The sequence below is a fragment of the Nerophis ophidion genome, linkage group LG04 (genome assembly GCF_033978795.1).
Source record: "Nerophis ophidion isolate RoL-2023_Sa linkage group LG04, RoL_Noph_v1.0, whole genome shotgun sequence".
NCBI lineage: Eukaryota > Metazoa > Chordata > Actinopteri > Syngnathiformes > Syngnathidae > Nerophis > Nerophis ophidion.
The window spans coordinates 45,345,162-45,359,610 of NC_084614.1; the positions used below are offsets into that span (position 1 = coordinate 45,345,162).

A 14,449-nucleotide genomic window follows, 5' to 3' on the forward strand; every position below is an offset into this window, starting at 1 on the left:
GGGACGAAAAAGAGCTCCCATGTAATTGTAAATAAACAAAACTGTTAAATAAATATTGTAAATTTATGACATGATGGTGTTAATCTCTATAGTCATGTTCAGAATTCACAAATGTTTCTAAGTATACTGTGTCTGTAAGATTATTGACATACAGTAGAATAAGAAGTGTTCTGTTTGAGAGAAAAAGATGTGCACGAGAATAACTATGTGTCGACATTGAACCAATTGTAAACACAAGATGAACAATAAAAAGTGAAAATGGAGTCAATCAATCATCAATCAATGTTTACTTATATAGCCCTAAATCACAAATGTCTCAAAGAGCTGCACAAGCCACGACATCCACTGCTCAGATCCCGCAAAGTGTCGTACTTTGTGCCTTCATCTGGACGCAACAACAACTCACAAAGATGAAAAACACATCCAGTAATCATTTTTTGAGCACACCAAGATATCAGGTACACAATATCAGTTTTCATGCAAATACTTAATCACTGTGGTTTTATTTCATACAATAACGTAAGTCTGCTCGCTTGTGTTTTGGGACACTCTTTGGCAAAAAACCTGACCAATTCCAACTATGCGTTCTGTGTTGCCGGCGACTCAAACCTTGTGGTTGGCTATGCAGGGGGAGGGGCCACGACGGCGTCGCCTATGCGAGCAAAAGGACAACAGAGTATATTCCAGGCTTAAGATGAATGCAGCTATGTACAGAGATATCCTGCATGAAAACCAATGCTTTCCATCCAACCTGATGGAGCTTGAGAGGTGCTGCAAAGAGGAATGGGCGAAACTGCCCAAGCTTGTGGCATCATATTCAATTTGAGGCTGTAATTGCTGCCAAAGGTGCATCAACAAAGTACTGAGCAAAGGCTGTGAATAACTATGTGATTGTTTTTATTTTTAATAATTTTGCAAAATGTATCCAAAAACTTTTTACCTGGATATGGAAAATGTGTAACGCACTTTGTTGTACCCTGTCAAACTAAGTCCAAGACTTTGTTATAGTATGTTCCTGCTGACTATTGGTCTGTCTCTTGGTGTGGGTGGAGCTAACACACAAGTACACCTAATTATCAATAAATGGCTGCAAATTGTTGATGCTGTGTGCAGGCAAACATAATGCTGCATGCTGTGTCATTATTCATCCTCTCCAGCTTTTCCTAAAATGTCAACGCAAACAAGTATATTATCCTCTCTCTAATTATTATTAATCTACTTTTTAATTTGCTGTTAATATCTGCTTTCCTTATTTAACTTTATTTACTTTACAAGCTGTGCTGTACATAATTTACCTGCAAGGCCTGCTGAAGGAGCTGAATGTCTGTGGTGCCTGTGACCTCTCGTAACTGGTTTAGTAGCGTCTGCTGGTGCTATTGAGGGAAAAAGTGTAAAGGATAGAGTGACTTCAGTAAGAGAGAAGGTCATATTTCTATTAATAAACCTAGAAAATACATACAAAACATGATACGTACAATAAGCAGCAACAATTGCTAAATAGAGCAAAAAGATATAAGAAAAAGATATGTTAATATGAATTACTAATAACAGAGATGTGTTTTTATATGTATGTATACATTTTTTTAGTCTTATTGCTTGTGTTCTGACACTTGATTTTTTTCCCGAAAGTGAAAGAAATTGGTGGGCAACCAAGCCAAGATTGCTATTTTGCAGCAAGCATCCTGCAAACTAAGTACTCAATGGACCTAGATCTTCCTCCAAAAAGCAGATACGAGCAAAACATTTCACTATGCAACGGTCTAGATCACTTATGTTATGAAAAAAAAGATGTCAAGTGATGTTACCAGACATGCTGAACTAGCTTGCATTCCAGACGCCATTCTACACAACAAAAAAGATGAAAACCTGGAAAAGCAAGAAGATCTACAAGTTCTTTGTGCGTGGCTCAGTGAAGGAAATTGGTATCAAGACTTTCAGATAACAGGCATCATTTTTGTTTGGGTAATGTTGCATTTTATGATTTAATTTTGTACCTACAGCTAGGGCTGGGCGATATATCGACGTACACGATATATCGCAGGTTTGTCTCTGTGCGATATAGAAAATGACTATATCGTAATATTCGATTATACGTTCTCACGCAGTTGCTTTTAGCTGCGGCCATTACACTAAAGGCTCTTCTCACTCTTTCCGGTCTCTCCTTCTCACAGACAAGCAGGCGCACAAACTTATCCACGTCACATACTGTCACGTCATACGTCAACGCCCTCGCCCAGCAGAGAGGTAGCAGACTGGGTAACGTTAGCTGTGATGCTAACATAGCCGTATGACTGCTAATACGAGAAAAAGAAGGTGCGGATCTGGTAACAAATGAAGGAAGACTTAATTCCCAATAAAAACAGCAGGGGGTTCATCGTCTGGCGGTGGTTCGGCTTCAAGTGGGAATATGTCAAACAGACAACCGTAATTTGTCAAGTGTGGGGCAAAAGCGTTGCTATAAAAGTAACATTATTGCTAATATGTAGTATCATTTGAAAAGTCACTTGCTAGAGAATGAAGAGAATTTCATAACGTCCATAGTAACCTACCACATAATGAAGGACGAATACTATTTGATTTCCTATTACGCAGCTCATTTTTATTTGACACTTAAAATGTCTGACAATCTTGCACTTTCTGTTTTGGAAATGACATGAATGTTTGTGCCATTGCTTAATAACTTTAATAAATACACTTTTGGTCATTTGACTTAGTTGTGATTTCCCTCTCTGCATGAAAGTTTAAAAGTAGCATATATGAATGCAGTATGAAGAAGAATGTTTTAATGTAGACACATATCATCATACAGCTGTGATTATATGCATCAAGTGTTCATTCAATGCCAAGAAAAATATCGTAATATGTATCGTATATCGCGATATGGCCTAAAAATATCCAGATATTAAAAAAAGGCAATATCGCCCAGCCCTACCTACAGCTATGTCTGTTGTTGTTGCACAACAACACAAACGTGACACAAACTGCACTGCACGCTTGTAACTCTGTGGGAACAACAAATCAATCGAAGTGACAAACTTGCCATTCAAATAAAACCGTGTTAATTGACAAGTACACATGACCATGGAAGCACATTTAACCTATTTATTAAGCAGAGGTAACACAAACCAGTGAAAGGTTCAAAATAGCTGTTGTCAAATTGCCGCCGCGAGCCTGCTAAGCAAACAAAAACAGGTCAAACTCAGAGTACTGAGTGGCTTGCTGACATCACACGTCACTCAGCAACAAGCACCGCCTTTTAAAAGGCACACAAACAGACGCACAATGCTGTCATATATATGAAACTTATTTGGCGACTTGTCCAGGGTGTACAATGCCTTCCGCCCGAATGCTACTGAGAAAGGCTCCAGCACTCCCCACGACCTCGTAAGGGACAGGCGGTGGATGGATCTCAACTGCATTATGCCAGATATTTGAAGTTTATTTTTTAAGGAACACATTAAGTTCCATAGTAATTGATTACATTTATTGAAGAGTAAATTTGTTAATAAATCAATTATATTTTTGGTAAGGTAACAAGTAACTATAACTACTGACTTTTTAAAAGTAATTTTCAGAACACACCCTGTCACACAGTCTCATGAAGCAGTTGGCAGGTTGGTGTTCCTGGCTAAAATCCTTGGGTGTAAGTCCTATAATAATGTTTACTTATAAAAACACAATTGTGAAAAGTAAATTATTTTCATGCTGCAGCTAATGTTAAAAACATGTCCTCTTAAACTAGGACACTTTATTTCACGTGCTGTTCGTTTGTGTTTTTGTTAGCTGAATAATTAAGCATAGCTCAATATATTTTTTAAAGAAGATTGGAGATTATTTGACTTGTCTTGTATTATTTCCAAGGAATTTTCCTTTTGCTCATTTCAAAACACCTCTTAAGTTAGGATCCTATTATACAAAACCTACTGTTCGTACTTGTTCGTACCTGTTTTTGTGTATTTGCGATCCCCATCATTCCAGAAAATTTTAATCAAGGCACGGTGGAGATATTTAGTAACGTCAACAAGTATTTCGATCTATGGGTTAGTTCAGTATTTTTCCAACCACTGTGCCGCGGCACACTATTGTGCCGTGAGATACAGTCTGGTGTGCCGTGGGAGATGATCTAATTTCACCTATTTGGGTTAAAAATATTTTTTGCAAACCAGTAATTCTAGTCTGCAAATGATATGTTGTTGTTGAGTGTCAGTGCTGTCTAGAGAGTATTTTTGGACTATAAGTCGCCGTTTTTTTCATAGTTTGGCCGGGGGTGCGTCTTATACCCCGGAGCGAATTATGTGTGAAATAATTAATTCATTACCGTAAAATATCAAACAATATTATTTAGCTCATTCACGTAAGAGACTAGACATATAAGATATAATCGGATTTAGCAATTAGGAGTGACAGATTGTTTGGTAAATGTATAGCATGTTCTATATGTTATAGTTATTTGAATGACTCTTACCATATGTTACGTTAACATACCAAGCACATTCTCAGTTGGTTATTTATGCGTCATATAACGTACATTATTCAGCCTGTTGTTCACTATTCTTTATTAATTTTAAATTGCCTTTCAAATGTCAATTCTTGGTGTTGGGTTTTATCAAATAAATTCCCCCAAAAATGCAAATTATACTCCAGTGCGACTTATATATGTTTTTTTCCTTCTTTATAATGCATTTTCGGCATGTGCGACTTATACTCCGAAGCGACTTATGCTCCGAAAAATACGGTAACTGTGTTATACTCTTCCATATCAGTATGTGGCAGTTGGTAGCTAATTGCTTTGTAGATGTCGGAAATACATCTACAAAGCATGCAGGTAAAAAGGCAGCATGCAGGTAAAAAGTTGTTTAATGCTTGAACCAAAAACAAAAAAAGGTGAGTGCTCCTAATAAAAGACATTGAAGCTTAGGGAAGGCTATGCAGAACAAAACTAAAACTGAACTGGCTACAAAGTAAAAAAAACAAAAAACAGAATGCTGGACGACAGCAAAGACTTGCTGTGGAGCAAAGACGGTGAGACGATGTCCACAATGTACATCCGAACATGACATGAAAATCAACAATGGCCCCACAAAGAAGGATAAAAACAAGTGAAATATCCTTGATTGCTAAAACAAAGTAGATGCGGAAATATCGCTCAAAGGAAGACATGACACTGCTACATATAAAAATACCAGGGGAGCAGTGAGCAGCAGCGGTGGCCGCACCCGGGAATCGCTTTTTGGTGATTTGGTGATTCAACACCCAATTGCAACCTTTGATGCCGAGTGCCAAGCAGGGAGGTAATGCATCCCATTTTTATAGTCTTTGGTATGACTCGGCCGGGGTTTGAACTCACGACCTACCGATCTCAGGGCGGACACTCTAACCACAAGGCCACTGAGCAGGTTGCTCAGAGCTGCATCACTAACAAATCCTGCTGTGTCATTTTCTGTTTTTTTTTCGACATTGAAACACCTCCTCGTGGTTGACAAAGAATGGTGTTGCTTTGGTTCAAATTTGGCAATCTTCAAGATGTTTTCTGACCGTCTTTTCAGCATGCACTGTTTTGTGGGCGGCCAAGTCCTCTTTGAATCCATGTTGTAGTTTTTAGCGCTTCCATATTGATATTGATATTAACAGATATAAGTTAGAACTAAAGTTATAGTACCACTGATTGTCACACACACAAGAGGTGTGGTGAAATGACCCCCAAAATGCTATGAATCGCAAAAGGAGGTAAGATTAAATAAGCTTTGCTTTTTTCTACTCCTTCTGAAAAGCTGTAAATGTGTGATGTACCATATTGAAACTGAATGTATTTTCACAAACAAACTACCAACAACAACACAGTGACTTACAGTCATTTATTTGCATTTACCACACAAGCTTAAAGTCACACACACACCAGGTCTGGTGAAATTTGTCCTCTGCATTTGACCCCTGGTTACTCTATGGGAGGTGAGGGGAGCAGTGAGCAGCAGCGGTGGCCGCACCCGGGAATCGCTTTTTGGTGATTTAACCCCTAATTGCAACCTTTGATGCAGAGTACCAAGTAGGGAGGTAATGGGTACCATTTTTATAGTCTTTGGTATGACTCGGCCGGGGTTTGAACTTACGACCTACCGATCTCAGGGCTGACACTCCAACCACTAGGCCACTGCATGCGGGCACATGTGCACCTTGTTTGAGACTTAATAATGAACATGTAATTAGGGCTGGGCGATATAAACGATATATCGCAGGTTTGTCTCTGGGCGATATAAAAAATTACTATATACTAATGTTCTATTATATGTTCTCACACAGTTGCTTTTTGCTACAACCATTAAATTACTGCCGTTTTTTCACTCCTTCTCACAGAGATGTAAAACAAGCCCGCCTTCTTACATACGTCACATACTGTCGCGCGTCTAGTGTCATACGCTTTCGCCGAGCAGAGAGGTAGCAGCATGGCTAACATTAGCTGAGGCAGGTCGAGCGGAGCAGAGCTTGTGACATTACAAGAGAGAAAAGGTGCGAAACTGATCACAAATGGAGGAAGAACAATAAATACCCAAAATAAAGAGCAGGGGATCCATCATCTGGCGGTGGTTTGGCTTCAAGTGGGAAGATATTCAGCTAACAACAGCAATATGCAAAGTATGCAGCAGAAGTGTTACTACAAAAAGGTAGCAACACTATTAATTTGTTCTTTCATTTAAAAAGTCACCCGTGAAAGAATGAAGTGTATTTAATAAATACAGTTTAGGTCAATTGACTTAGTTGTGATTTTCCTCTCTGCATGAAAGTTTTAAAGTAGCATATATTAATGCAGTATGAATAAGAATGTTTTAATGTAGACACATAGAATCATCATACTGCTGTGATTATATGTATCAAGTGTTCATTCATAGGGACGGCATGGTCAGTGGAAAAGTGGCCGTGCGCAACACGAGGATCCCTGGTTCAATCCCCACCTAGTACCAACCTCGTCACGTCCGTTGTGTCCTGAGCAAGACACTTCACCCTTGCTCCTGATTAGCGCCTTGCATGGCAGCTCCCTCCATCAGTGTGGGAATGTGTGTGTGAATGGGTAAATGTGAAAGTAGTGTCAAAGCGCTTTGAGTACCTTGAAGGTAGAAAAGCGCTATACAAGTACAACCCATTTATCATTTATTCATTCAAGGCCAAGGCAAAATATTGTAACATATATCACAGTGACGTGCAGCCTCACCTGCCATCATGGAAAGAAAAAAATGTAAAAAGAAAAAAAAATAATTATATTGGTATATGTATCCAGTGATTACTGTATTTCCTTGAATATCCGCCAGGGCGCTAATCAATTTAAAACCTCTTCTCACTCCTGCGCTTATTCAAAGATAGATAGATAGATAGATAGTACTTTATTGATTCCTTCAGGAGGGTTCCTTCTGGAAAATTAAAATTCCAGCAGCAGTGTACAGAGTTGAGATCAATTTAAAAAAAAAAGTAAGTAATGGGGGTTTAAAAGGAAACAAAATAGAGAAATATTACAAAAAGAATAAAAACAATGGGAATAACAATATAACAGTAAAATAAAAATATAACAAGACAAAGTAGGCAGTAGTGACCATGTTATGAAAACGTATTGCACTGTTAATGTTTTGCATCCCCTGTCATCCTAGTACCCCCCACCCCCTGTCCCAGAGAGGAGTTGTACATTCTAATGGCGTGTGGGACAAAGGAGTTCTTGAGTCTATTAGTCCTGCACTTGGGATGAAGCAGCGGGTGTATGGACGGTGTAGCCAGGAGTCGTGGATGCATTGCATTGTGGGTAGGTGTTGTGTTGCGTTTGGGGTGTGTTGCAGGGCATATGTTCTCCAGAAACGTGTTTGGTGTGGGTTCACAGAGTGTGGCGCATATTATTAAGAGTGTTGAAGTTTTTTTATATCACAACCATTAGTGTGATCGGTATGGCTGTGGAACAAGAACCCTGGTTTACACACAGTATAAGCAAAAAAAACTCCTCCACCGTTTTGAAATAACGGCAGGGGAAAGATCACTCGTGACGTCACAAATTTGACTCGGCGGTTAAAGTAAGCATGCGCTTATTAATTTGGGGAGCGAGTTTTGCCCGGCCCTAATTCAAGGCAGGCGAATATTACGTGCCCGGCGGCTATTCAAGGAAATACAGTATACTATAAAGTTAATTTCCAATTAACTTCACCAGTTTTAAATTATTTTTTATTCAAAATCGCTCAATTTTCACATTTGCCGTTTAAATACTGAGAATTACTTGCGGTGAGTCACAGCCAGCTGAGCCTCCTCGTCACCTTGGATTGCGCAATGACTCGGCTAACTGCTGGCCTGCTGTGCAGTTAGACAGTATTGCTATATGAATTATATTATACATTTCCATGGTTTAGTTAGCTGAGGTATATAATGTACAGTGTATTTTGTCAACAATTGTATGTGTGTAACGTATTTCTTGTGCTGGGCAATCATAAAACTGCTGCGAAGACCCACTATGTGAGGCACTTCTTCTCCGGCCTCCTGGTGGTAGAGGGCGCTAGTGATCCCAGAGATCATTCTTGCACTACTCGGCTAAGCCTGGGGACAACTGAAGCCGGTATGTTTTAAAGTTGTTGTTTGCCTGCATATCGTAAAAACAACGGTCCAACATTTTACAACTAATTGTAAACGTATAGGTGCCGACCATCAGGGCCGAGTTGCGACAAAAGAGTGTGTCGATGTTGAGATATTAAGCCAAGTTGGTAAGTGAATTTGTTTGCTAATAGTAGCTACTAGCCGTACCCATGTATTTTCTATGGCCGGTTAGCATCGGGTTTTAATCCCTTTTCCTCCAATGTTTCTGATCCAATTGAATTTATATTTATGTTGAGTCTTTATTTTGGGTACTTAAATATGGTGACTGAGTATTGTGGCGTTTTAAGGCCATCTGCATTTTTTATGCTACAGTAAAGACGATGAATGAACACTGCCGCTCGAGCACGGTTATACCTGTCATAGTGACAACACTGTGTACTGTCGTGTTTGTTATTTTGTACATAAATGTGATTATTTAATATTGTTAATGTTAGCAGTATTACCGCTAATAATGATAATAATAAGTCTAATTTATTTATACTATACTATACTATACTAGCTAAAGTACCTGCTACATTAAGTTAAAGTACCAATGATTGTCACACACACACTAGGTGTGGTGAAATTTGTCCTCTGCATTTGACCCATCCCTTTGTTCACCCCCTGGGAGGTGAGGGGAGCAGTGAGCAGCAGCGGCCGGGAATCATTTTTGGTGATTTAACCCCCAATTCCAACCCTTGATGCTGAGTGCCAAGCGGGGAAGAATGCTGGTATGAGCTTTTAAACATAACCCCGTTAACTGCTGCCAATCAAATAGTGAATAAGATACTCTATAGCAGGGGTCACAACACAGTGCCCGTGGGCACCAGGTCGCCCATAAGGACCAGATGAGTCGCCCGCTGGCCTGTTCTAAAAATAGCTCAAATAGCAGCACTTACCAGTGAGCTGCCTCTATTTTTTTAATTTTATTTATTTACTAGCAAGCTTGTCTTGCTTTGCTCTATATTTTAAATTCTAAGAGAGACAAAACTCAAATAGAATTTGAAAATCCAAGAAAATATTTTAAAGACTTAGTCTTCACTTGTTAAAATAAATTAAATTTATTTTTTTACTTTGCTTCTTAGAACTTTCAGAAAGACAATTTTAGAGAAAAAATACAACCTTAAAAATGATTTTGGGATTTTTAAACACATATACCTTTTTACCTTTTAAATTCCATCCTCTTCTTTCCTGACAATTTAAATCAATGTTCAAGTAAATTTATATTTTTTATTGTAAAGAATAATAAATACATTTTAATTTAATTCTTCATTTTAGCTTCTTTTTTTTCAACTAAGAATATTTGTGAAATCTTTCTTCAAACTTATTATGATTAAAATTCAAAAAAATTATTCCGGCAAATCTAGAAAATCTTTAGAAATCAAATTTAAATCTTATTTCAAAGTCTTTTGAATGTCTTTTAAAATTTTTGTTTTGGAAAATCTAGAAGAAATAATAATTTGTCTTTGTTAGAAATATAGCTTGGTCCAATTTGTTATATATTCTAACAGAATGCAGATTGGATTTTAACCTATTTAAAACATGTCACCAAAATTCTAAAATTAATCTTAATCAGGAAAAATTACTAATGATATTCCATAAATTCTTTTTTTTATTTTTTCAAAAAGATTCAAATTAGTTAGTTTTTCTCCTCTTTTTTTCGGTTGAATTTTGAAGATAAAAATTGAAGATAAACTATGTTTCAAAATTTAATTTTAATTTTTTTTCCTGTTTTCTCTTCTTTAAACCGATCAATTAAGTGTTTTTTTCATCATTTATTCTCTACAAAAAAACCTTCCGTAAAAGGAAAAAAAGTTGTATGACGGAATGACAGACAGAAATACCCATTTATATATATATATCCATCCATCCATTTTCTACCGCTTATTCCCTTTTGGGGTCGCGGGGGGCGCTGGCGCCTATCTCAGCTACAATCGGGCGGAAGGCGGGGTACAATATATATATATATATATATATATATATATATATATATATATTAATTAAAAGTAAATTGAGCAAATTGGCTATTTCTGGCAATTTTTTTAAGTGTGTATCAAACTGGTAGCCCTTCGCATTAATCAGTACCCAAGAAGTAGCTCTTGGTTTCAAAAACGTTGGTGACCCCTGCTCTATAGGGTTCATGAATTCATAAATCTATGATGAAGTCAGTGCCTCACCAGCCATGAACCTCACCGCACGTCACTGATATATTGTGTATCGCAATATGGCATAAAAATATCGCGATATTAATAAAAGCCAATATCGCCCAGCCCTTCTTGTAATATCTAAGAAATTTAATATTGCTGCACAAAAAAGTGTGCTACTAAAACACTGTCAAAATCAAATCAAATCAAATGTTTATTGGATTCATCACCATACAGTGTACATCCACGACTAAACTACTGACTAAACTACTACGTTGTGGTGAAGAAGGAGCTGAGCCGAAAGGCAAAGATCTTAATTTACCAGTCGATCTACGTTCCCATCCTCACCTATGGTCATGAGCGTTGGGTCATGCCCGAAAGGACAAGATCACAGGTACAAGCGGCCGAAATGAGTTTCCTCCGCCGTGTGGCGGGGCTCTCCCTTAGAGATAGGACGAGAAGCTCTGCCATCCGGGAGGAGCTCTAAGTAAAGCCGCTGCTCCTCCACATCGAGAGGAGCCAGATGAGATGGTTCGGGCATCTGGTCAGGATGCCACCCTAACGCCTCCCGATGGAGGTGTTTAGTAGGGGTGTGTCAAAACATCAATACTACGATATATCAAGATATTTCCTCTTGCGGCACGTTATCGATACACGGGCGTCAAATATCGATATTTATAAACATAAACATACAGCCGTTTTAAACAGATTCGCCCACAAAAACATGTTTGATTTATGGAGTCACTACTTCGAGCCTCCACATTATGGCGCTCTAGCGCAGTACTCTTTGAAAGGAAAGAAGAAGAAGAAGAAGAAGAAGAAGAAGAAGAAGCAGCAGCAGCAGATGGAGGGAATGGCGCAAAGCGAAGGAGCGAATAGCAGAAAAAAACATGTGAAAGATGCACCGGCGAATATTAAATCTAAAGTCTGGGCCCACTTCGGCTTTTACTATACAGACAATGGAACAACGCTTGATAAAGAGTTCGCAATCTGCAACAACTGTCTCGCAAAGGTCAAGTACACGGGCAACACAACGAACATGCACAGCCATCTTGTCCGCCATCATCCTGAGCTTGCCACGGAAGAAAGGGCGAGTAGCGACGCTAATGCTAACGTTTCTGTTAGCCAGACTACAATCAACACCGTATTTAAAGCAAAGCTCCTTTCTGCATCCCCCTGGGCTGCGAGCATTACAAAGTCCATTGCTTGCCTTATTTGTAAAGATCTTAGACCATATAGTATCTTAAAATGTGTTCTCAGGTTTTCATAAGACCACCCAGTTGTTGATAATGTAATGCACTGACTAAAATGTTTATTTTTTTATATACAGTGAAGTTCCTGTTTTCATAAAACAATTTGATTTTAATTGTTAAGCACTGATGTGTCCATGATTACATAGAAGTTTAGTAGCACTGAAATGTATATTTTCTGCATTCATTTTGTTTTTTAAATAATTTTAATTTGCACATACAGAAAATATTTTGGTGAAGTGGATTCAGTGCAGTTAATAAATTTTGAATTTCTTCAGTGACACTGAAATCATGATGTATCGTGGATGAAATTTATTTCAATACATCGATTATCGCATAATCGTAGTATCGTGATCTTATCGTTATCGTGGGCAAAATATTGTGATATTATCGTATCGCGAGGTACCTGATGATACCCAGCCCTAGTGTTTAGGGCCCGTCCAACCGGTAGGAAACCACGGGGAAGACCCAGGACACGTTGGGAAGACTATGTCTCCTGGCTGGCCTGGGAAAGCCTCGGGATCCCCCGGGAAAAGCAGGACGAAGTGGCTGGGGCTTCCCTGCTTAGGCTGCTGCCCCCGCGACCCGACCTCGGATAAGCGGAAGATGGATGGATGGATGAACTACTACCACAACTTGGTTTACTATTTATTAAAATATAATAATGTAGGGGTACCTGGAATTTGAAATAGGCCACACTTTCCTAGCCAAACACCTTCGTTTCCCAACCCTCACGCTTGGATAAATAGGCCTTGATGCCATCTACGCAGTGTTGGGAGACTGTTTTGCTGTTAGATCGCATCCAAATTTGCAGAGTGCTCGAGATTGGTGAAATGCTTACAACAACGTGACTAGAGTTTGAACTGGGGTGTGGCGGTGGGTGTGTGTGCGCGTTAACAGCGTGTCAACCCAGCCTTGAAAACAAACCCATCGGATCAGAGTAAAATCAGCATTAGCACAACAAGTAAAAAAACGTTCTTTCACACAACCGCCATGTTTGTCCTGACCTATCAGACTCGCACAAAACGACGTATTCGCTTAGCAATTCCGATTTTAAGTTGCTATAAGTGGTGTTACGTGACTCTGGGCGTCCATTATTTAATTACCGCCACAGCTGGCGAAAAAGTTTCAGTAAATGTCGTTTGCATTAGTCAGTAAATGCAGTCCAACTTTGTAAACAATGTCACCGAGCTGTCAACTGGAGGGGCTCCGGAATGCTGACATTAGCTGGCAACTAAACACTGGCGAGGAGGATGCTAGGCCCCATGTAAACAATTGAATTTGACACAATTATAAACAAATGAGACGTAGCCCCGATAAAGCATAATTGCATATAAACAACAAACATGTCAAACATAGTTTATATCATTGATGTACATTCCGAGCAAGACAAGTAAATGGCATTGCACTTAATGCTAGCGTTAGCTCGTCACGGAGTCCGCGCCAAGCTTACCTTTTGAGAATGCTGGAGGACATTTTGCTCCACCGTCATGGCCGCTTTAACGTCAAAAGTGGTCCAATTCCTGCCGGGGTCGAAACTTGGCGGGCGAATGTCTGCTCGGTGACGTTAAACACGGCGGGAATCTTCCTGCGACACCACGGGCGCCATGGCGGAGTGACTTGCCCAGATTGTCAGCAGGCATCAACACATCGACGCCTGCAGTCATCCGCTATCGACTACTCACGCCTGTGTGGACGGCATGACGTCACTGGCCATTTTGAACATTGCATCGGGTGCTAAAAGCTGCATTTCTTTTATTTAAGCCTACTGAAATCCACCACTAACGACCACGCAGTCTGATAGTTCAGTGGTTCTCAAATGGGGGTACGCGTACCCCTGGGGCTTAGGCCTGCTGTAGTAGGGCCTAGTGATATATCACTGGCCAGTTTTAGTTTCCTATTTTATCCTACTACAGCAGGCCTAAGCTTATAAGCTTAGACAATGCATATTTATTAATATGCATTGCTTTGTATTTTTAAACTAACAATATTGTCAATAGGCAGAAACAGAAAATGGTCAAATCACTCTATAAAGTAAATATATATATATATATATATATATATATATATATATATATATATATATGGCCCTAGTGTGTGAATGTGAGTGTGAATGTTGTCTGTCTATCTGTGTTGGCCCTGCGATGAGGTGGCGACTTGTCCAGGGTGTACCCCGCCTTCCGCCCGATTGTAGCTGAGATAGGCGCCAGCGCCCCCCGCGACCCCAAAAGGGAATAAGCAATAGATAATGGATGGATATATGTATATATATATATATATGTATATATATATATATATATATATATATATATATATATATATATATAAACTTTGAGAGAACAGGATGAAACGACAAGGAAATAAACACAAATACCTTTTTTTTCCGATAAATGATCAAAATATTCCCACACGGCGGAAATTATCTCCGACGACGATAAATGACAAATGACCAACGACAGA

General features: G+C 39.1%; 1 protein-coding gene across 5 annotated transcripts in view; it reads right to left on the reverse strand.

The window, feature by feature from the left end:
- Positions 1–13,674, reverse strand: part of usp25 (ubiquitin specific peptidase 25) — a 65,883-nt gene extending 52,209 nt beyond the window's left edge. For 2 of the 5 annotated variants that reach the window (XM_061898159.1, XM_061898157.1), the window contains exons 1-2: positions 13,443–13,674; positions 1,296–1,373 (exon numbers count right to left, since the gene is read on the reverse strand). In XM_061898159.1, coding sequence (XP_061754143.1) covers positions 1,296–1,373; positions 13,443–13,481 — 117 coding nt within the window. In that variant the 5' untranslated portion in view covers positions 13,482–13,674. The remainder of the gene's footprint in view (positions 1–1,295; positions 1,374–13,442) is intronic. The other 3 variants (XM_061898160.1, XM_061898161.1, XM_061898158.1) reach the window with 3 other exon arrangements.
- Between the last annotated feature and the right edge of the window lie 775 nt (positions 13,675–14,449).